Here is a 24581-nt window from a genome sequence, read left to right as displayed (position 1 = left end):
CTTGGGCTCACATATACTTACGTGTTCTCTATTTCTTGGTGGAAATTCTGGAAATCTGCAAGTTGAAATCGACACGAAATGAATGCAATGCTTGACAAATCAAACACGCACACTCAGCACACACTCTCCTGTGTGACGTACATGTGACACCACTTAAAATCACAACAAGACCTCAAAGACACACAAAATGACCTCAAAAAGACATAAAAAGACCTCAGAGATACACAACAAGACCTCAGAGAGACACAAAATAAGACCTCAAAGAAACACAAGACCTCAAAGAGACACAACAAGACCTCAAAGAAACACAACAAGACCTCAAAGAAACACAAGACCTCAAAGAGACACAACAAGACCTCAAACAGACAAAACAAGACCTCAAAGAAACGCAAGACCTCAAAGAGACACAACAAGACCTCAGAGAGACACAACAGGACCTCAAAGAAACACAACAAGACCTCAAAGAAACACAAGACCTCAAAGAAACACAACAAGACCTCAAAGAGACACAACAAGACCTCAAAGAAACACAACAAGACCTCAAAGAGACACAACAAGACCTCAAAGAAACACAAGACCTCAAAGAGACAAAATAAGACCTCAAAGAGACACAAGACCTCAAAGAAACACAACAAGACCTAAAAGAAACACAAGACCTCAAAGAGACACAACAAGACCTCAGAGAGACACAACAGGACCTCAAAGAAACACAACAAGACCTCAAAGAAACACAACAAGACCTCAGAGAGACACAACAGGACCTCAAAGAAACATAACAAGACCTCAAAGAAACACAACAAGACCTCAAAGAGACAAAATAAGACCTCAAAGAAACACAAGACCTCAAAGAGACACAACAAGACCTCAAAGAGACAAAACAAGACCTCAAAGAAACGCAAGACCTCAAAGAAACACAAGACCTCAAAGAGACAAAATAAGACCTCAAAGAGACACAAGACCTCAAAGAGACACAAGACCTCAAAGAAACACAAGACCTCAAAAAGACACAACAAAACCTCAAAGAAACACAACAAGACCTCAAAGAGACACAAGACCTCAAAGAAACACAAGAAGACCTCAAAGAGACAAAATAAGACGTCAAAGAGACACAGGACCTCAAAGAAACACAAGACCTCAAAGAGACACAACAAGACCTCAAAGAAACGCAAGACCTCAAAGAGACACAACAAGACCTCAAAGAAACGCAAGACCTCAAAGAAAGACAAGAACTCAAAGAGACATAACAAGACTTCAAAGAAACACAAAAAGACCTCAAAGAAACACAACAAGACCTCAAAGAGACATAAAAAGACCTCAGAGATACACAACAAGACCTCAGAGAGACACAAGACCTCAAGGAAACACAAGACCTCAAAGAAACACAACAAGACCTCAAAGAGACAAAATAAGACCTCAAAGAAACACAACAAGACCTCAAAGAGACACAAGACCTCAAAGAGACACAACAAGACCTCAAAGAAACACAACAAGACCTCAAAGAGACAAAATAAAACCTCAAAGAAACACAAGACCTCAAAGAAAAACAAGACCTCAAAAAGACACAACAAGACCTCAAAGAAACACAAAAAGACCTCAAAGAGACACAACAAGACCTCAAAGAAACACAAGACCTCAAAGAGACAAAATAAGAACTCCAAGAAACACAAGACCTCAAAGAGACAAAATAAGACCTCAAAGAGACACAAGACCTCAAAGAAACACAACAACACCTCAAAGAGACACAAGACCTCAAAGAAACACAAGACCTCAAAGAAACACAATAAGACCTCAAAGAAACACAACAAGACCTCAAAGAGACAAAATAAGACCTCAAAGAAACACAACAAGACCTCAAAGAGACACAAGACCTCAAAGAAACACAATACGATCTCAAAGAAACACAACAAGACCTCAAAGAGACAAAATAAGACCTCAAAGAAACACAACAAGACATCATGAATGTTCAACTGTTCATGTATGTTCAACAGATCACTGATCGACACTCTTCATGTGTCAGTTTACTAAATAAAAGATCAGATATTTATTTTAATGAAAAAAAGTAACCCGGTGTGTTTTGATGTGTCATTGACTCTGTGTGTTTTGATGTGTCACTGACTCTGTGTGTTTTGATGTGTCATTGACTCTGTGTGTTTTGATGTGTCATTGACTCTGTGTGTTTTGATGTGTCATTGACTCTGTGTGTTTTGATGTGAATTCAATCAATCAATCAATTTTATTTATAAAGCCCAATATTACAAATCACAGTTTGCCTCCCATCGTCTCATCTGTACATGAACTTTTCTGTCTGCAGGAGTCAGACTGTGTCTCTGCTGCCCCCTGCTGTCACACACACACACACACACACACACACACACACACACACACACAGAGGAAGGCTAATTACCATAACCTGGTGTGAGTGACACATGTCTGCCTCAGGAGGTCAAAGGTCAGGCTTAGGCTGATTTGAGTTGACCTTGATGATGAGAGCAATCAGCAGGAAACAGACAGATGGAGGAGACTGAATGATCAATGAATAGGAGATCAATGACTTTGATTTGATTTGATCAGTAATTTCTGCAGCAAAAGAAGAAGGTGGAAATGTTATTGATCAACGTCATCCACCACCTGACACAAGTGAGTCGGATTAAACGTCATCCACCACCTGACACAGGTGAGTCGGATTAAACGTCATCCACCACCTGACACAAGTGAGTCGGATTAAACGTCATCCACCACCTGACACAGGTGAGTCGGATTAAACGTCATCCACCACCTGACATAAGTGAGTCGGATTAAACGTCATCCACCACCTTTCACCACCAGCTCCCTTCCCTGGTTTAATAATGAGTGTCTTGCACTGTTAAAAGTTAGAGATCAGCTGGTCAAAAATTTATTTATTTTTTTTATAAATTCCATCTATTTTGCTTTCTCTATACATTAACGATTTCTTTGATGTCTGTAAGGGTGTCAATGCACAGTTGTATGCGGATGACATGGTCATTTTCAGCCCCGTGAAAAACACGACAGAGGCTGCCCAAATACTCACAACAGCATTGGCTCATGTTCAGGCCTGGCTCACTGATTCATGTCTTTCGCTAAATGTCAAAAAAAGTGTCTGTATGATTTTTGTGGAAAAGCAGACAAAAATTGTTCATTCTGGTGTGATGGGGAGGAGCTCGGTTTGGTGAATGAGTACAGGTACCTGAGGGTCATCCTGGACTCGACACTTTCATTTAAGAAACACATCAAAAAAGTGTCTAACTCTGTCAAATACAACCTGGCTAATTTCAGACATATCAGGAATTCTCTAACTACCAGTGCAGCTTTGATGTTTCTACATTGTATGATGCTCTCACATATAGACTACTGCTTAACGAGCTGGTCTCTGGCATGTACAACAGCACTTAAACCAATAGAATCTATCTACAAGAAAACCCTAAAGACTCTGGATAAAAAATTCTTCTCCTTCCATATCTCAAAAATCATAATTTTAAAACCTTTAGATTTGCCTGCTTTGTGTATAAAAGCCTCCACGGTCTTGCGCCACCGCCGCTGAACGAATACATCAGGAAAAGGACTGGGGTGAGGTATGAGCACCAGGACTTGTGTTAGAGGAGACTGTGAAATTCCCCACAGTTGCACTACGTTTGGGAGGAATGCATTGTCTGTTATGGGGGGGAATGTCTGGAGCAGTCTTCTCTCCACAATAAGGGATTGCCCCACATACTCTTCTTTTAAAGGACATCTTAAACAATGGCTCAAATCAAATCAAAAGTGCGACCACTAACTGGACTTGAGTCTACTTGAACATTATTTTCTATTGCTTTGTTTTATCCTGTCTGGGTCTGGTATTCTTCCGTTTGTATAATGAATTGTAGCATGTTTGTTGTCTCCTCTATTTCTATTTTCCCAATTTTTTTATTTATTTATTCGGGACTGCGGATGCAAATTAACAGCTTTGCTACAATCCGGCATGTTTACAGAGATGTATGATCAATGTTCATTAATGTGCACAGTCCCTATCCAAATAAAGAATTGAATTGAACCACCTGACACAGGTGAGTCTGATTAAACGTCATCCACCAGTGTTAGATAGACTCACCTGTGTCAGGTGGTGGATGATGTTTAATCAGACTCACCTGTGTCAGGTGGTTGATGATCCTGACTCACTGACACAGAGTGAAACAGAGAAATAAAAAATAAATCTGCTGAAGGAATAAAAACAGTCTTGACATTCTTTCTAATCTTAAATGATTCAGATGGGTTGACGGGAGCCTGTGAGGGACAAAACAGATTAGGGAGAATTATGGGATGTTTTGTGTTTATTTCAGTGTACGAGTGTTAAAGACCATCAGACTGTCAAGTCTCCACCTGTTTTATTTCTCAAACATCATCAGTCACAGATCACAAACTTTAAATCCTCTCTGAGCGTTCACAGCATCACAGTTTGGATGCCGGTATATTCTGATTGGCCGTGGGTCGACCCCACAGGCGGAGCCGGCTGACTCCTCCATCAGGGCTGATGATGAGACGGACGTGAGTGACAGGTGAGCTGAGAGTGAGCTTGGACTGGTTGTACAGATGTCTGTGATGAGGATGAAGCTGCAGGACAGACAGGAGGACATGAGGACAGGAAGCTGTTTAAATCCAAACACTCATCATCTTCCTCATTTAAAAAAACAAAACAAACATCAGATAAAGTTTAGGATTCATATTTAATTTCAATCTGATAAACTTTTCTAAACATCACAGATATATACATGAAAAATTTCTGTCAATCAGGGACACAGGATGGACGTCAATGGAAACCATTCCACAGGACAAGGACACGTACTTTCTGAGGGGAAAGAAGGACCCGCCATTTCCCAGAATTCCACCTGCTCCTGATGCACTGAGCTTCCTCCTCAGCAGTCAGAGAACAAACCTCAATCCTGCAAGAGTCCGGGAAGTTACCTAGATGGAAACAAACAAACAAACAAACAAACACTTTAAGATTCTCAGCTGCTCATAAACAAAATTCATTTTAAATTTTAATCTGTAAAATAAAAACAGGAAGTAGTGAGGCGTGTGTGGACCTTTAAAGTGGTTGGTGTCAACTTCGACGCTGCTGATCACTCCGGGATGACCGAGACGAAACACCGCCCACTCCGAGCCGGGGACCTGCAGGATGCCTCGCTGGTCCACCTGCAAGACAACCAGCAGGGAGACATTTAACAGGAGTGGACACATTTAAACTTATTATTCGTGTTCACATCGACCGACAGTTTCAGGAAGAGAAGTTTGTAAAGTGTGGACATCTGCAGAAAGTTGGTGAGGACGTTTTTTTTAAAAGTGAGGACAGTTTCAAAAGAGATGTCAAATTGAAATGATGACATTTTAGAAAGTGAGACAGTTTTTAGTTAGAGGTCATTTTTTTAATGCAGTCTCATTGTGCTGTCATGAGAGGCCATTTTAAATAAATGTGAAATGTGAGGATATTTCAGAAAACATTTTTAGAAACTTTGAGAAAATTTTAAAAACGGTGGAATATTTTTAATTGAGGACATTTTGGACACATTTTAAAGACAATTTTTGAGAAATGGTTAATTTTGGGACATTTTTAATTCTGAGACTGTTTTTAAAGCTATCTAACCTCAAACACAGCTGTAAAACCTAATATATATTTAGATTGCTTCTCCCCAATTTCTCTTCAAGAACTGACCGCAGTGATTTCTTCATCTAAATCATCAACGTGTCTCTTAGACCCCATCCCAACTAGGCTACTTAAGGAGGTCTTTCCTTTAGTTAACACTCATATATTAGATATGATCAATATATCCTTATTAACACGCTATGTATCACAGTCTTTTAAGGTAGCTGTAATTAAACCTCTACTAAAAAAGCCCACCCTGGATCCAGAGGTGTTAGCCAACTATAGACCAATATCTAATCTTCCCTTTATGTCAAAGATCCTTGAGAAAGTAGTCGCAGACCAGCTGTGTGATTTTCTCCATGATAATAATTTATTTGAGGAATTTCAGTCAGGATTTAGAGTGCATCATAGCACTGAGACAGCTCTAGTTAAAATTACAAATGACCTTCTGATTGCTTCAGACAAAGGACTCGTCTCTGTACTTGTTTTATTAGATCTTAGTGCGGCGTTTGACACAATTGACCATCAAATTCTACTGCAGAGACTGGATCACTTAATTGGCCTAAAAGGTTCTGCACTAAGCTGGTTTAAATCTTATTTATCTGATCGTTTTCAGTTTGTTCACGTTCATAATGAATCGTCATTACGTACCAAAGTTTGTTTTGGAGTTCCGCAAGGTTCTGTGCTCAGACCAATCCTGTTTACTCTATATATGCTTCCTTTAGGTAACATCATTAGAAATCACTCTATAAATTTCCATTGTTATGCGGATGATACACAGTTGTATTTATTGATGAAGCCAGAAGAAGGTAATCAATTAACTAAACTCCATAACTGCCTTAAAGACATAAAAACTTGGATGAGCACCAATTTCCTGATGTTAAATTCAGACAAAACTGAAGTTATTGTTCTTGGCCCCAAACAACTCAGAGACTCTTTATCTGATGACATAGTTTCTCTAGATGGCATTGCTCTGGCCTCTAGCACTACTGTAAGAAACCTCGGAGTAATATTTGATCAAGATTTGTCTTTTAATTCTCATTTAAAACAAACCTCACGGACTGCATTTTTTCATCTGCGTAATATTGTGAAAATTAGGCCTATCCTGACCCGAAAAGATACAGAAAAATTGGTCCACGCTTTTGTTACCTCAAGGCTGGATTACTGTAATTCTCTTTTATCAGGTAGCTCTAGTAAGTCCTTAAAAACTCTCCAGCTAATTCAGAATGCAGCAGCACGTGTACTAACAGGAACTAAGAAACGAGATCATATTTCTCCTGTTTTAGCTTCTCTGCACTAGCTCCCTGTAAAATCCAGAATTGAATTTAAAATCCTACTGTTAACTTATAAAGCTCTAAATGGTCAAGCTCCGTCATATCTTAGAGAGCTCATAGTGCCATATTATCCCACCAGAACACTGCGCTCTGAGAACGCAGGGTTACTCGTGGTCCCTAAAGTCTCCAAAGTAGATCAGGAGCCAGAGCCTTCAGCTATCAGGCTCCTCTCCTGTGGAATCATCTTCCTGTTACGGTCCGGGAGGCAGACACCGTCTCCACATTTAAGACTAGACTTAAGACTTTCCTCTTTGATAAAGCTTATAGTTAGGGCTGGCTCAGGCTTGCCCTGTACCAGCCCCTAGTTAGGCTGACTTAGGCCAAGTCTGCTGGAGGACCCCCTATAATACACCGGGCACCTTCTCTCCTTCTCTCTCTCTCTCTCTCTCTCTCTCTCTCTCGTATCCTATTACTACATCTTGCTAACTCGGCCATTCTGGATGTCACTAACTCGGCTTCTTCTCCGGAGCCTTTGTGCTCCACTGTCTCTCAGATTAACTCATATCACAGCGGTGCCTGGACAGCGTGACGTGTGTGGTTGTGCTGCTGCCGTGGTCCTGCCAGATGCCTCCTGCTGCTGCTGCCATCATTAGTCATTAGTCATACTTCTACTGTTATTATACACATATGACTATTGTCACACATGTATACTGCCAGATATTAATAAATACTTTCAACATATTGTACCACAGTAGCCAGAACTATAACTATAATATTATTACTTTCATTAATGTTGTTGTAAGCTACTGTCATTACCTGCATCTCTCTCTCTCTCTCTCTCTCTCTCTCTCTCTCTCTGTCTCATTGTGTCATGTGGATTACTGTTAATTTATCATGCTGATCTGTTCTGTACGACATCTATTGCACGTCTGTCCGTCCTGGAAGAGGGATCCCTCCTCAGTTGCTCTTCCTGAGGTTTCTACCGTTTTTTCCCCGTTAAAGGGTTTTTTGGGGAGTTTTTCCTGATCAGCTGTGAGGGTCATAAGGACAGAGGGATGTCGTATGCTGTAAAGCCCTGTGAGGCAAATTGTGATTTGTGATATTGGGCTTTATAAATAAAACTGATTGATTGATTGAAAGCGAGGACATTTTAAACAAAAAGTGAGCTCATTTTGAGGAAAGTCAGAACATTTATGAAAAGTGAAAACAATGTTTTGTTTTTTGAAATATGAGGGAATTTAAGAAAATTTTTACATTTTAAGAAACTGAGTTCAGTAAACTTTAGAAAGAGGGAATATTTTTTCAAAGTGAGGATCATTTTATCAATCTGACATCATTCTTAAAAAAAATAAGGACATTTTGTTTCGTTCTCACTTCCTGAAATGTCTGTTTGAGAATTTAAGCTTTGTTTTAAAGTTAAAATCATGTTAATGTTAATAAATCTGAAGTTTTCACTTACAGCAGTGGCCATTAGCATGTGTAAATGTTGGCATGGAGTTAATATAGAGCGTTAATATAGAACCTTAATATAGAACATTAACATAGAACGTTAATATAGAGCGTTAATATAGAACATTAATATAGAACATTAATATAGGACGTTAACAAAGAACGTTAATATAGAACATTAATATAGAATGTTAACAAAGAATGTTAATAAAGAACGTTATAATAATAATATATTGTATTGCGTGGTAACCTTCAGGTGTTTTGGTCTGTCCAGTCTGCGAGCCGTCTCCCAGCCATCGGCCATGTTTACAGCTTGGCCAAGACCTGTAAACACAGAACACACAAAGTGTCACCAGAGTCACCAATGTCAGCAGAGTCACAAGAGTCAACAGTGTCCCTGGAGTCACAAGAGTCACCAGAGTCACGAGTTACACCAGAGTCACAAGAGTAGACAGTGTCACCAGAATCACAAGAATCAAAAGAGTCACCAAAGTCACCAGTGTCACCACATTCAGTGTCACCAGAGTCACCAGTGTCACCAGAGTCACGAGAGTCACATAAGTCAACAGTGTCAACAGTGTCACCAGAGTCACCAGAGTCACCAGTGTCACCAGAGTCACAAGAGTCACATAAGTCAACAGTGTCAACAGTGTCACCAGAGTCACCAGTGTTACGAGAGTCACATGAGTCAACAGTGTCACAAGAGTCACCAGTGTTACGAGAGTCACATAAGTCAACAGTGTCAACAGTGTCACCAGAGTCACCAGTGTCACAAGAGTCACAAGAGTCACATAAGTCAACAGTGTCAACAGTGTCACCAGAGTCACCAGTGTTACGAGAGTCACATGAGTCAACAGTGTCACAAGAGTCACCAGTGTTACGAGAGTCACATAAGTCAACAGTGTCAACAGTGTCACCAGAGTCACCAGTCACAAGAGTCACCAGTGTCACCACAGTCACGAGAGTCACATAAGTCAACAGTGTCAACAGTGTTACCAGAGTCACCAGTGTCACCAGAGTCACGAGAGTCACATAAGTCAACAGTGTCAACAGTGTCACCAGAGTCACCAGTGTTACGAGAGTCACATAAGTCAACAGTGTCAACAGAGTCACCAGTGTCACCAGAGTCACGAGAGTCACATAAGTCAACAGTGTCAACAGAGTCACCAGTCACAAGAGTCACCAGTGTCACCAGAGTCACGAGAGTCACATAAGTCAACAGTGTCAACAGTCACCAGAGTCACCAGTCACCAGAGTCACGAGAGTCACATAAGTCAACAGTGTCAACAGTGTCACCAGAGTCACCAGTCACAAGAGTCACCAGTGTCACCAGAGTCACGAGAGTCACATAAGTCAACAGTGTCAACAGTGTCACCAGAGTCACAAGAGTCACATAAGTCAACAGAGTCACCAGTGTCACAAGAGTCACCAGTGTTACGAGAGTCACATGAGTCAACAGTGTCAACAGTGTCACCAGAGTCACCAGTCACCAGAGTCACGAGAGTCACATAAGTCAACAGTGTCAACAGTGTCACCAGAGTCACCAGTCACAAGAGTCACCAGTGTCACCAGAGTCACGAGAGTCACATAAGTCAACAGTGTCAACAGTGTCACCAGAGTCACAAGAGTCACATAAGTCAACAGAGTCACCAGTGTCACCAGAGTCACCAGTGTTACGAGAGTCACATGAGTCAACAGTGTCAACAGTGTCACCAGAGTCACCAGTCACCAGAGTCACGAGAGTCACATAAGTCAACAGTGTCAACAGTGTCACCAGAGTCACCAGTCACAAGAGTCACCAGTGTCACCAGAGTCACGAGAGTCACATAAGTCAACAGTGTCAACAGTGTCACCAGAGTCACCACAGTCACTAGTGTCACCAGAGTCACTAGTGTCACCACGGTCACCAGAGTCACTAGTGTCACCAGAGTCACTAGTGTCACCACAGTCACCACAGTCATAAGAGTCACTAGTGTCACCACAGTCACTAGTGTCACCACAGTCACCACAGTCATAAGAGTCACTAGTGTCACCACAGTCACCACAGTCACTAGTGTCACCAGAGTCACCACAGTCATAAGAGTCACTAGTGTCACCACAGTCACCACAGTCACTAGTGTCACCACAGTCACCACAGTCATAAGAGTCACTAGTGTCACCACAGTCACCAGAGTCACTAGTGTCACCACACTAGTGACTCTGGTGACTGTGGTGACACCACAGTCACCACAGTCATAAGAGTCACCACAGTCACCACAGTCATAAGAGTCACTAGTGTCACCACAGTCACTAGTGTCACCAGAGTCACCACAGTCATAAGAGTCACTAGTGTCACCACAGTCACCAGAGTCACTAGTGTCACCACAGTCACTAGTGTCACCAGAGTCACCACAGTCATAAGAGTCACTAGTGTCACCACAGTCACCACAGTCACTAGTGTCACCAGAGTCACCACAGTCATAAGAGTCACTAGTGTCACCAGAGTCACCACAGTCACTAGTGTCACCAGAGTCACCACAGTCATAAGAGTCACTAGTGTCACCAGAGTCACCACAGTCATAAGAGTCACCAGAGTCACCACAGTCACTAGTGTCACCACAGTCACTAGTGTCACCAGAGTCACCACAGTCACTAGTGTCATCACTGTCACCACAATCACCAGAGTCACTATAGTCACCACAGTCACCAGAGTCACCACAGTCACCAGAGTCACTAGTGTCACTGCCGCAAAAGTAGCCAGTGACCAACACTGACTTTGCATCATATGTTATAAAGAAATCAACAGGGAGTGAACCTACAGAACATTTATACTGATACTAACCAATCATGTTGCGTGGATGCCCAAAGTGGGCATCGCTGTAGCCAAGGCAGACTCCCCCATTGGTCAAAGCCACCAGGTCGACATACTGGTGGGAGGAGACAGATGACCAGTCTCTTTGCCCGACACCGTACGCCCGCAGCCTGGCTATCCCTCCATCTGACCAACAAACACAGAAACACACAAACACACAAATAACAAATACATAGATAACAAATACACAAATGCACTCTGTAGTGTTATAATTATTACTTTCATAGTCATTGACTGTGTGTGTGTGTGTGTGTGTGTGTGTGTGTGTACCCGGGTGCATGTTCAGGCGCAGGTGTGTGACTCGGTGGTTGAAGTTGACCTTGAAGTGATTATGGCAACAGTCTGAATATCCAGGCTTCAGCTCCGACACACACACAAGCTCTGGCCACACCTCAGAGCCCAGCTGTCAATCAAACACATGTCAGCTGTCAATCAAGCTCACGTCAGCTGTAGATCAAACACACGTCAGCTGTAGATCAACCACACGTCAGCTGTCCACCAAACACATGTCAGCTGTCAATCAAACATACGTCAGCTGTAGATCAAACACACGTCAGCTGTAGATCAAACACACGTCAGCTGTAGATCAAACACACGTCAGCTGTCAATCAAACACACGCCAGCTGTCAATCAAACACACGCCAGCTGTCAATCAAACACACGTCAGCTGTCAATCAAACACACGTCAGCTGTAGATCAAACACATGTCAGCTGTAGATCAAACACACGTCAGCTGTAGATCAAACACACGTCAGCTGTCAATCAAACACACGTCAGCTGTCAATCAAACACACGTCAGCTGTCCACCAAACAAACGTCAGCTGTAGATCAAACACATGTCAGCTGTCAATCAAACACACGTCAGCTGTCCACCAAACACACGTCAGCTGTAGATCAAACACACGTCAGCTGTCCACCAAACACACGTCAGCTGTCAATCAAACACATGTCAGCTGTCAATCAAACACATGTCAACTGAAGATCAACCACACGTCAGCTGTCAATCAAACACACGTCAACTGTAGATCAACCACACGTCAGCTGTCAATCAAACACATGTCAGCTGTCAATCAAACACATGTCAGCTGTAGATCAAACACACGTCAGCTGTCAATCAAACACACGTCAGCTTTAGATCAAACACATGTCAGCTGTAGATCAACCACACGTCAGCTGTCAATCAAACACATGTCAGCTGTAGATCAACCACACGTCAGCTGTCAATCAAACACACGTCAGCTGTAGATCAAACACATGTCAGCTGTCCACCAAACACACGTCAGCTGTCAATCAAACACACGTCAGCTGTAGATCAAACACATGTCAGCTGTCCACCAAACACACGTCAGCTGTTGATCAACCACACGTCAGCTGTAGATCAACCACACATCAGCTGTAGATCAAACACACGTCAGCTGTAGATCAAACACACGTCAGCTGTCAATCAAACACATGTCAGCTGTAGATCAAACACCTGTCAGCTGTCAATCAAACACCTGTCAGCTGTCAATCAAACACACGTCAGCTGTAGATCAAACACCTGTCAGCTGTCAAACACCTGTCAGCTGTAGATCAAACACACGTCAGCTGTCAATCAAACACACGTCAGCTGTAGATCAAACACCTGTCAGCTGTAGATCAAACACCTGTCAGCTGTCAATCAAACACACGTCAGCTGTAGATCAAACACACGTCAGCTGTCAATCAAACACATGTCAGCTGTCAATCAAACACACGTCAGCTGTAGATCAACCACACGTCAGCTGTCAATCAAACACACGTCAGCTGTCAATCAAACACACGTCAGCTGTAGATCAAACACACGTCAGCTGTAGATCAAACACACGTCAGCTGTAGATCAAACACACGTCAGCTGTAGATCAAACACACGTCAGCTGTCAATCAAACACACGTAAGCTGTCAATCAAACACATGTCAGCTGTAGATCAAACACACGTCAGCTGTCAATCAAACACACGTCAGCTGTAGATCAAACACATGTCAGCTGTCAATCAAACACACGTCAGCTGTCAATCAAACACATGTCAGCTGTAGATCAAACACACGTCAGCTGTCAATCAAACACACGTCAGCTGTAGATCAAACACACGTCAGCTGTCAATCAAACACACGCCAGCTTTTAATCAAACACACGCCAGCTGTCAATCACATTCCTCACAGTAACCTTGGCAACAGCAGCCAGCTGAATGTCGGAGGCGGCCATGCCGGTTCGGTCTCCGTCCAGGCTGAAGGTTGGTGGTTTGTCTGGTGAAGAACCTTAAATATTAACACAGGTTCATGGCCGCTCTCACCTACGTCTCAGTGGTCACTTTATTAGGTACACCTTTACATCTGAAAACAGTCGTGTACATCAGCTCCGACACCTCTCTGTATAAAATGTATAATTAAATTAACTAAAATGTTAAGTAAGTTTTTTTGTTGACACTGCTTGAAAAGATTAAATTCAATGACGTGTGTGTAACTGAGGAGGTCATAGTTTAACACAGTTTATTATCATCCATCTTGATGTTTCAGTTTCCTGGTTGGTTGTTTTCTTTACGTCGGGGTTCAGGAAATGTGACGCTGCTTCCTTCACAGATTACATCTGTATTTGTATAAATATAATAAAACCTGCTGGGTGTTTCTGTTTGTGTGTCACAGATTAAAGTTTCTCACAGAGTTTGAGGAGTGAAGCATCGTATGAAGTGAAGCGTCTCATACTTTACGATGAGTATCAGAAGAATTCGTACCCAGACAGCCGGCCTGGATGGAGATGTGAGGTGAATGATTTCCAGTGAAGAAGGACGTGTCAACATCAAAACCATAGATCTGTCCTGGTACTCCTAGCTGGATGATGCACCAGTCATGACCTCCACAAAAAAAAAAAAAAAAAAGATTCGGTCTTGTCCATGTCAGACAAAGTCGAACAAAGTCATCTGTGCATGTGAACAAAGATTCAGACGATTGACAGCAGCTCTGAACTAAAAAAAAAAAAACCCAAACAAACAAACAAAAAAAAAAACTCAAGAGTTTTCTGGATCAATAGATTAATATCAGTTAATCACAGATATATTGACACATTCATCAGCTGATCAGTAAATGTCACAGATATGTTTGAAGACAATTACAAACAGAAAACTATACTGAACAAAAATATAAATGCAACATTTTTGTTTTTGCTCCCATTTTTCATGAGCTGAACTCAAAGATCTAAAACATTTTCTATATACACAAAAGACCATTTCTCAAAATATTGTTCACAAATCTGTCTAAATCTGTGTTAGTGAGCACTTCTCCTTTGCCGAGATAATCCATCCCACCTCACAGGTGTGGCATATCAAGATGCTGATTAGACAGCATCAATATTGCACAGGTGTGCCTTAGGCTGGCCACAATAAAAGGCCACTCTGAAATGTGCAATTTTGCTTTATTGGGGGGGTCTTGGGGGGTCAGAAAACCAGTCAGTATCTGGTGTGACCACCATTTGCCTCACGCAGTGCAGCACATCTCCTTCGCATAGAGTTGATAAGGTTGTTGATTGTGGCCTGTGGAATGTTGGTCCACTCCTCTTCAATGGCTGTGCGAAGTTGCTGGATATTGGCAGGAACTGGAACATGCTGTCGTATACGCCAATCCAGAGCATCCCAAACATGCTCAATGGTTGGCATATCCGGTGAGTATGCTGGCTATGCAAGAACTGGGATGTTTTCAGCTTCCAAGAATTGTGTACAGATCCTTGCAACATGGGGCCGTGCATTATCATGCTGCAACATGAGGTGATGGTCGTGGATGAATGGCACAGCAATGGGCCTCAGGATCTCGTCACGGTATCTCTGTGCATTCAAAATGCCATCAGTAAAATGCACCTGTGTTCGTTGTCCATAACATACACCTGCCCATACCATAACCCCACCGCCACCATGGGCCACTCGATCCACAACGCTGACATCAGCAAACCGCTCACCCACACAACACCACACATGCTGTCTGCCATCTGCCCTGAACAGTGAAAACCAGGATTCATCCGTGAAGAGAACACCTCTCCAACGTGCCAGATGCCATCGAATGTGAGCATTTGCCCATTCAAGTCAGTTACAACGACGAACTGCAGTCAGGTCGAGACCCGATGAGGATGACGAGCATGCAGATGAGCTTCCCTGAGACGGTTTCTGACAGTTTGTGCAGAAATTCTTTGGTTATGCAAAGCGATTGTTGCAGCAGCTGTCCAGGTGGCTGGTCTCAGACGATCTTGGAGGTGAACATGCTGGATGTGGAGGTCCTGGGCTGGTGTGAGGTTGTGAGGCCGGTTGGATGTACTGCCAAATTGTCTGAAACCTCTTTGGAGAAATGAACATTCAATTCACGGGCAACAGCTCTGGTGGACATTCCTGCAATCAGCATGCCAATTGCACGCTCCCTCAAAACTTGCGACATCTGTGGCATTGTGCTGTGTGATAAAACTGCACATTTCAGAGTGGCCTTTTATTGTGGCCAGCCTAAGGCACACCTGTGCAATAATCATGCTGTCTAATCAGCATCTTGATATGCCACACCTGTGAGGTGGGATGGATTATCTCGGCAAAGGAGAAGTGCTCACTAACACAGATTTTAGACAGATTTGTGAACAATATTTGTGAGAAATGGTCTTTTGTGTGTATAGAAAATGTTTTAGATCTTTGAGTTCAGCTCATGAAAAATGGGAGCAAAAACAAGTGTTGCGTTTATATTTTTGTTCAGTGTAGAAAACTAATTTAAATGATCTTAATTAGAAACATTCATATTTTAATTGATTGCTCATCATTTTTATTGTAATTTATTTAAAAATCAAAGCTACAACATGCTTTACAATAAAAACAATAATAAAGTTTGAAAAAACAAACAAACAGAACAAAGTAGTAAGATAAGGTAAGGTAAGGTAAGGTAAGATAAGATAAGATTGATGAGATAAGGTCAGGTTGACACATTTCAGAAGAAAAGACTCAGATGCAGAGAAAAAAAAACCCAGGACAAAAAATGCAGAAAGTCAAAGTTCCTTACTCAAAAATTCAAGCAGAATCCAAAGGAAAGCAATTCCAAGAGTAACATACCAAAAGTCCAAAAAAACAGGCAAACAAAACTAGATCCACAGGGCTGGAAAGCATGAATACACTGGGAGACAATGGTAATCTGGCAGAGGGCTGGTGAAAACACATGGTATATATACACAGGTGAAGGTGATTACAAATCAGTCACAGGTGAGTCATCAAAAGGCGGGAAAAGAACAAAGACAGGAAGTAAAACTAGACATCAACCAAAAACAACAGGATTTCAAAATAAAACAGGAAATTAACACAAACACACTAACAGCTAAAGAGAACATTACAAAGGTAGGATAAGATAAGATCAGGTCAGATAAGATAAGATACGAAGATAAGATAAGGTAAGGTAGGATAAGATAAGATAAGGTAAGGTAAGATAAGATCAGGGCCCGTATTCACAAAGAATCCTAAGATATTCTCCGTATATTGAACAACAGTGATTTAATAAGAAGCTACCGGCTTGATCGTGCAGGGATAATGGTTGTGGTTGACCTCATCAGGGATGAGCTTACTTTTCCCACCCAGCGTAGTAACGCAATAACGCCCGCTTTGGATTGCGGCACGTACCAGTGCTTCTCACACTCATTGCTTGTGCGTAAAAGGAGAGGGAACGACGCATTGATTTGTTGGGCAATGCGCTCCCAAGTCTGCCTCTTCCCTTGTGCCGTGATCCTGGGACTGAATTTCCCTCTTAAAGCTCTGTTGTTCTCCTCCACGAGCTGTGCCAACAGCAGGCACTGCTCTTCTGTCCAGTTCGGCTTTCTCGTTCTTTTTCCTCCATTTCATTCATTGTTTTGGTCATTCTGCCAAATCAAACCACTTTCAGCAATCACAGTAACGGCTGACAGCTGAGACTGTGCCCACCATTAATATCAAATAAGATTAAGATTAAATTACCAGCATGGCGAGTAAACATAACAATAAGCAAATCAATATAATAATTGGCATGTGAATGAGGTATGTTCAAACATTTTGAAGCTGTGTAACAATTAATTTAATTTTGCTGAGTTTCATCATCCTGACATAAAATTGTTTTCACGATTACACATTTCTTAATAGCCTACAGTCTAAGTTCTATGATCAGTTCATTTCACTGTCCATTCATTACTAGGAGCGCATTTGTTATTCTTTTTTTTCCCCCTCTTTGTAACAACCAATCACAGCTTTTAGAAGACTGCGTCATACCTAGCAACGGGGTCAACCACACCTCCTCACTAAGATAAAAGTTTCTGTCCCCTCCTTGCTCAGAGTTTTTTGTGAATACGGACCCAGGTCAGATAAGATAAGATAAGATACGATGATAAGATAAGGTAAGGTAAGATAAGATAAGATAAGATCAGGAAAGATAAAATGAGATAAGGTAAGATAAGATACGATGATAAGATAAGGTAAGGTAAGATAAGATCAGGTAAGTATACTATCAGATATTAATACATACTTTCAACATATTGTACCACAGTAGCCAGAACTATAACTATAATATTATTACTTTGATTAATGTTGTTGTAAGCTACTGTCATTACCTGCATCTCTCTCTCTCTCTCTCTCTCTCTCTCTCTCTCTCTGTCTCATTGTGTCATGTGGATTACTGTTAATTTATTATGCTGATCTGTTCTGTACGACATCTATTGCACGTCTGTCCGTCCTGGAAGAGGGATCCCTCCTCAGTTGCTCTTCCTGAGGTTTCTACCATTTTTTCCCCGTTAAAGGGTTTTTTGGGGAGTTTTTCCTGATCAGCTGTGAGGGTCATAAGGACAGAGGGATGTCGTATGCTGTAAAGCCCTGTGAGGCAAATTGTGATTTGTGATATTGGGCTTTATAAATAAAATTGACTGATTGATTGATTGATTGTTCATTTGTCCATGAGGAGACATTTCAGAGTTTTGAAGCCCTACAGAAGGATCATGGATTGGGGAGAGATGAGTTTTTTAGATACCTGCAAGTGAGACATTATTTTAACAAAAATCATCTGAAAGAGGTTCCAGGAAAATGTAAATCAGGGTTCATGGTGGTGTTTTTATAATTGATTAAGCCTGGATCATACAATAAAATGACCTCTAAATTTATATAATACCATACTATTATCCAAACAAGAAAGTGCAGAATACATAAAGAAGAGCTGGGAGAAAATACGCCAGCTACAATGTTTCTCAACTGGGTTGAACATGTGGCAGGAGTTCTGCTGGAAGAATATTGTGAGATTTTTTTGTCACACCCACTCAGACACGACATCAAGACAGCGGGAATGCTTGTTGGAGATTTTGTGGGTCTAATGAGGCCAACCACTTTCATATATTTTGGGACTGCCAGGTGATAAGGACTTACTGGGAGGAGATCCACAAACATATTAAAAATGTATTTAGCATACATATTCCATTCAAATGTGAAACTATGTATTTGGGCGATTTGCTGTTTGAAACATGGAACACTAAAGACAAAAAACTGCTGGCTATATTGTTTGCTGCCAGCAAGAAGTCAATCACAAGAAAATGGTCAAAGGTAGAACCACCTACCATTAACGAATGGATTGACATTTTCATGAGATTTATGTTATTGGGAAGATAGAATTTTCTCTTAGAGTCGAAAAAGAAAAAAATCTATAGGATCTGGACCGAATGGACAGAGTATGTAAAACCGATCAGATCTGATTTAATCTGACTGTACTTGTGCTTTGTGTGAACCAATCCTCTTTTTCATTTGATTGTTGAAAAGTTGGAGGTGATGTGCTTCCTTGTTTTGTTCTGTTGTTATTCATAACAAAATCACCCATGATCTGTCAGAGAAAACCCCGGAACGGCAATATGGATATTATATATATGGAGATTATATATGATCTGCTATGGACAAAGAATTACTGTAAACTGTGTCTTATGGAAATCTGCCTTTCTTACAAAAAAAAAGATAAGATAAGATAAGATAATCCTTTATTTGTCCCACAGCGTTGAAATGTGCATCATCACGGCAGCAGAGGAACAAACAGGAAGTGATGTATAAGTATGTATCAATGAAAAGAAAAACACGTGTTGGTGTCACATGCCAATCACACACATTTTTATAAATATTAATATTATTATTATTGTGTTTATGTGTAACATAATATATTTCTGTAACACATTCGGACTTTGTGGAAGTGTATTTTTACTTTATGTATTTTACATATACTAAAAATATATTGTACATACCATGGTTTATCTTATTGTGTTATTGTGTGTTATTGTGTGTTGTTGTGTTATTGTGTATATTGTGCTTGTTATTGACACTGATACCTACAGTTAATAATCGTACAGTTCACACGTGGCGGGTAATGCAGTCAGACTTTCTATAATCTGAGATTTTCTAATGAATACATTGAACTCTTTAGTGTCACCTCTCTAATTTATTTATTTATTTTATTTATTCTCTTCTTTTTTATTTTTTTATTTATTTTTTTTTTACCTTTCGGGTTGTGTCTGAAGTCTTATCTTAACCCTATGGGCGTTTTGGGGGTATTTTTACTGCCTTTACTTCTATGCTCATATCACAGTCATTATAAAGGCTACATACACATTCTATATCTTGTTTTTTCAGGACAATGTGGGCTAACCAGATTTGCCATCATTTCATGTCCTTCTATGTGCTTGTACTTTATATTAATTTTTATGTCAATGAAAAAAACAAATCTGTGTGCCTAAATTTTTACATTTTTACATGTATCTCACCATAGCAAGTTGGAAGTTGACATATTCTGCCATATATGAAGAGGGGAGACTCTCTGGAATCTGGCAATATAAGAACCATGATGCTGGGACATTCTGTCTCTTCACAGCTGTCCAAAACATGTGGTCTGTGCCAGGCGGACATGATTGCCAGTATTTTTTCATTATTGCAAGAAATTCCATTGACTCATTCACAAGTCAAAAATGTGTTTTATCTGAAGGAAACATGCAATATTTACATCTAAGATCATAGAAATATAGTCAACCATGTGCAATGATGTCCTCCAAGATAATATTTGTCACTTTGTTTGCAGTAAACAAAGTTAGCTGTTGTTTCAATTTGTTTCCAGTTATATACTGGGGGGGCATTTTGGGCATTGCGGGGGACACATGTCCCCCTCAATGTATATGGTGACTACGGCCCTGTCAGCATGCATAATTAGGCTACAGTTGTCTGGGTGCGCAAAGATGAAGTGGCTGGTCTTGTCATACAAAGTTTGATGGAGTGTCAGCTGGACAATATGGAGATATTTGCATCTTGAAAGCCGGACTACAAATGTGGATAGACAGGAGAAACACACGCAAGCCTAAGACGTGGTAAGATACGATATTCCTCACTATATGAAGTGACTGATAACAAGATCTGTATAATGGGTTGTAAAGAAATTCATCAGGTTTTTGTTTTGTAGACAATTGATCTGGATTTATAGCGTGATGGGATGACAGCACAATAATGTGTGTGGTATCATTGGAAAGCTCTGCTCCTGCGCTTTCATGTGATCTGTGTGGCATTTCTGTGCGAGCCTGCATTCACGAGAAATCCAATCATCCAAGAGTATGTGTGTGCAGAGCTATATGAAAGCTCTGATACATAATTTTAGTGTAACTTTATCATTTTATTTTCGCTGTGAAAACACTGGACTACCGACAAGTGCTTGGCTTTGTTGGAAAGCTACAATTCCGATGTGTCACGTGATACGCGTGGCTTCTCGCTATGACGCACGGTTGTGTAGAAAATCCACAGAGAAGAACGGGTGTGAATTTGGACGCACTATGCGTCGTTCGGGCCCAAAGGGTTAAATTCACATTATATATTATTATTATTATTATTATTATGATTATTATTATGATTAATTATCCTGACAGTCAGAAAATATTTATTATAGACGGTTATTAATGTCTCATTTAAATTATTTTAAGGATATTATAAAAGAGACATATTAATGTGTTTAATCTGTGAATGTGCTTTGAGGACGTCATGTTATTCTGATTTTATTTGGGTGAATTTCAGAGAACAGCAGAGCTTGTTTCTGATACTGACCCGTCGTCCTCTTCCTCCTCGTCTCCCATCCGTCCATCCACTTCCCAAACTCAGTGAAGGCTGACGGGATGAATTGCGGTGGCTCTCTCTGTACGAACACACACTTAAAGTTAACGTCAGGTGATATTCCCTCACCTTTGTTTACTCAGTCCCACACACACCATCCTGCTGCCCTAAATGTGGATTCATCCACCACTGAAAACAGTCCCCAACAAACGAACTGTTCCCTCCAGTTGGTTTGATGAAGACGACAATAATCAGCTGTTTGACAGATGAACTGTTAGTTTAGATCTGAGACATGAGCACCAAACATATGATCATTTATAAATCAGTTACTCAGCCTGTGTTACGTTGAATTCAGCTCTCAGGTGAATGCACAATCTGAAAACATTCTGGATGAACTGAAGTCAGTGGATCCAACATGTTCAATGACAAACTACATCATAGCATCAGTTTATAACTGGTGCAGTTTAATTCAGGTCTCATTTATCCTTTCGGATCATCAGGACATCACAAACACACGACTTTAACCTCAAACATTACGATGTGAAACACTTCCGCCAACAAAATGTGGGTCCCAAGCACACGCATGCATGTTAGCTTCACTTAAGTAGAGTTTAAACACAAGTGTGTGATCAGACATGTTGCTCAGCTGTGAATTATAATGTAATGTTTGGGGTAAAAGTCGTGTGTTTGTGACGTCCTAATGATCCGACAGAAGAAATGAGATCTGAATTAAACTGCACCAGTTATAAACTGATGCTCTGATGTTGTTTTGTTTTGTTGCTAAATGTGAACCCTGTTGACTTCAGTTCATCAAGAATGTTCTCAGTTTTTTGGATTCTCCATTCACCTTGATGGTCTGAGAGAAAAACAAAGTTTTCTTTATGACTTCAGTGAAACAGGTGGAGAGTAACTGATGTATATGTGATCATGTTACAGGTGAAGTTTTTCTTTATTAAAAGAAAAATCACTGAACTTTATACTGAGAACAAAAATCAAACATTGTTGACATGGTGAATCAGTGTTGTACCTTCAGCAGGTTGGCAGCAGGAGCGAACCATTCGTCTGTAGCAAAAATAACCTGAAGGAACAAAAACAGAACACACAGTCACCAAACTTCAACGCGAACCAAAAAACAGACCTGAAAATATGACACAGCGTCCAGATGTTAAAGCTCAAAGCTGCACAGATACAGGCCACCATCTGGAGATACGAATAAGTTTATTAACTTCATGTCTGCATGAAAAGTAAGAAGCTACAGCCGCTTAGCTCAGCTTAGCATAAACATTAGGAACATGTAGAGACTGACCCTGAGGTTGGACTAAACTAACTAACTCTATATAAAGCAGCAGCTCCATCAGTAACGTGCTGCTGTGACCTGATGATGTCACAGACAGTCAGATATGTAAACGCTACAATCAGCTGTGTGGAGGGAAATGCATTAAGTGTCTGATGAAGGCTCTTATTAAGGTGACCAATGATATCCGCCTGAACACTGATGCAGGCAAAGTCTCAGTTTTAGTCCTGCTAGATCTGAGTGCTGCTTTTGACACTGTCAATCATGAGATCCTTTCACAGAGAGTAGAGGACTGGGTGGGCATCTCTGGCACTGCCCTAAATTGGTTGAAGTCCTATCTAGAAGACAGGAAGTACTTTGTTGAAATTGGTAACTGTGTCTCAGACCACATGGCCTTGACCTGTGGGGTGCCCCAAGGGTCAATCCTGGGACCCCTTCTGTTCAATCTCTACATGCTGCCTTTAGGCCAGTTAATACAAAGTAATAATGTGTCCTACCACAATTATGCAGACGACACTCAGATCTATGTCTCACTGACAGCAGGTGAATATGGACCAGTGGATTCACTCTGTCACTGCATCCAACAGGTCAGTGTGTGGATGCAAAACAACTTTCTCCAGCAAAATTCAGACAAGACTGAAGTCATCGTATTTGGTCCACAGAAACAAAGAGAAAGTGTCAGCAGTCACCTCCAGTCTCTCTCTCTAAAACCTACAAATCACGCTAGAAATCTCGGGGTAATAATGGACTCAGACTTGAACTTTAACAGCCACATCAAATCAATAACATCAGCAGCTTTTTACCATCTAAAAAACATTGCCAAAATCAAAGGTATAGTGTCTAAGCCTGACTTGGAGAGACTGATCCATGCATTTGTCTCTAGTAGGTTAGACTACTGTAACGGCCTGCTCACTGGCCTCTCCAAACGGGCCGTAAGACAGCTGCAGTACATCCAGAATGCTGCTGCTCGGGTCCTGACCAGAACCAGGAAGTACGAGCACATTAGTCCTGTGCTCAGGTCTCTACACTGGCTTCCTGTGGCTCAGAGAATAGACTTTAAAGCAGCTCTGCTTGTGTACAAGTCTCTCCACGGCCTAGCACCAAAGTACATCTCTGACATGTTAGTGCCATACGAACCATCTCGGACTCTGAGGACCTCAGGGACCGGCCTCCTGCTGGTGCCCAGAGTCAGGACTAAACATGGGGAATCAGGATTCCAGTTTTATGCAGCTAAAATCTGGAACAGTCTTTCTGAAGATGTGAGACAGGCCTCTACTCTGACAATGTTCAAATATAGGCTCAAAACAGCTCTGTTTCACTGTGCATATGACTGAAAGGATCTTATCTGCACTCTTCTCTTTTAAAGTTCATTTTATAATGATTATTTATGTTTTTATTTTGTATTGTGATTTTAATGCATTTTCTTGTTCTGTAAAGCACTTTGAATTACTTTGTGTACGAATTGTGCTCTACAAATAAACTTGCCTTGCCTTGCCTAATCATCTCAGATTAATTAAAAAAAATAAATTCACAAATTAAAAAATGTATTTAAGCTACATGTTTATTTGTTTAATTTACTATGTGTTTTAACATATCTGATCAAATGTGTTTAGTTACCAGAGATTATTAACTTAATTAACGTGTGTGTAGAACATGTGAATGTATTTGTGTTTGTATGTCAGTGACTCACCTTCCCGCCAACCGCCTCACAGGCCAGGTCATTAAATTGCAGGAAGTTGGGCTCAGCTGCTGTTGTCACCGCCGCTCTCCTTTCTGCCATGATGACACTTTAAGTTTCTCCTAAAACATGAAGAGAGACATTGAAGCAGCTGCTCACTGCGTCTCCACCTGAAGGACGACTCAGACTGCCTCTGTCCTGCAGGACAAAGTTCATCGACTGCTCAGTCACACACAGTACTCTCTTTATTTATACAGTGAGGGGTCACTGACTTGCTGCAGTCAGGTGTGAAGCTCAGAT

At 41.1% G+C, this 24581-nt stretch overlaps 1 protein-coding gene across 5 annotated transcripts; it reads right to left on the bottom strand.

Moving 5' to 3' along the window:
- Positions 1–4360: 4360 nt before the first annotated feature.
- On the bottom strand, positions 4361–24517 carry allc (allantoicase). Of its 5 annotated transcripts, none has more exons than XM_049590063.1 (11): positions 24294–24517; positions 22337–22387; positions 21304–21391; positions 13960–14145; positions 13395–13486; positions 11480–11612; positions 11180–11335; positions 8609–8682; positions 5079–5187; positions 4838–4956; positions 4361–4605 (listed from the first exon to the last, which is right to left on the bottom strand). In XM_049590063.1, exons 1-11 carry the CDS (start codon positions 24381–24383, stop codon positions 4444–4446), a joined length of 1260 nt encoding a protein of 419 aa, XP_049446020.1. In that variant the 5' UTR covers positions 24384–24517; the 3' UTR covers positions 4361–4443. The 5 variants fall into 5 exon arrangements, with proteins under 5 accessions (XP_049446020.1, XP_049446021.1, XP_049446022.1 ...); XM_049590064.1 differs by having other exon boundaries at positions 13395–13474; positions 24294–24516; XM_049590065.1 differs by having other exon boundaries at positions 13960–14079; positions 24294–24515.
- Positions 24518–24581: the final 64 nt, after the last annotated feature.

Source organism: Epinephelus fuscoguttatus, linkage group LG11 (genome assembly GCF_011397635.1).
Source record: "Epinephelus fuscoguttatus linkage group LG11, E.fuscoguttatus.final_Chr_v1".
NCBI classification, from domain to species: domain Eukaryota; kingdom Metazoa; phylum Chordata; class Actinopteri; order Perciformes; family Serranidae; genus Epinephelus; species Epinephelus fuscoguttatus.
Note: the sequence above shows the minus strand (reverse complement) of the source record. Positions and strands in the feature narration are given on the sequence as shown.

What these genes read in the sequence shown, in the direction of transcription:
- allc (XM_049590063.1), bottom strand. Translation starts at nt 24,383, where the DNA reads ATGGCAGAAAGGAGAGCGGCGGTGACAACAGCAGCTGAGCCCAACTTC. An exon ending in CTGCTGCCAACCTGCTGAAG is followed by an intron (nt 21,392 to 22,336) that starts GTACAACACTGA and finishes GTGTTCGTACAG; the next exon opens with AGAGAGCCACCGCAATTCAT. An exon ending in GCATCCACGCAACATGATTG is followed by an intron (nt 8,683 to 11,179) that starts GTTAGTATCAGT and finishes CTGTGTTTACAG; the next exon opens with GTCTTGGCCAAGCTGTAAAC.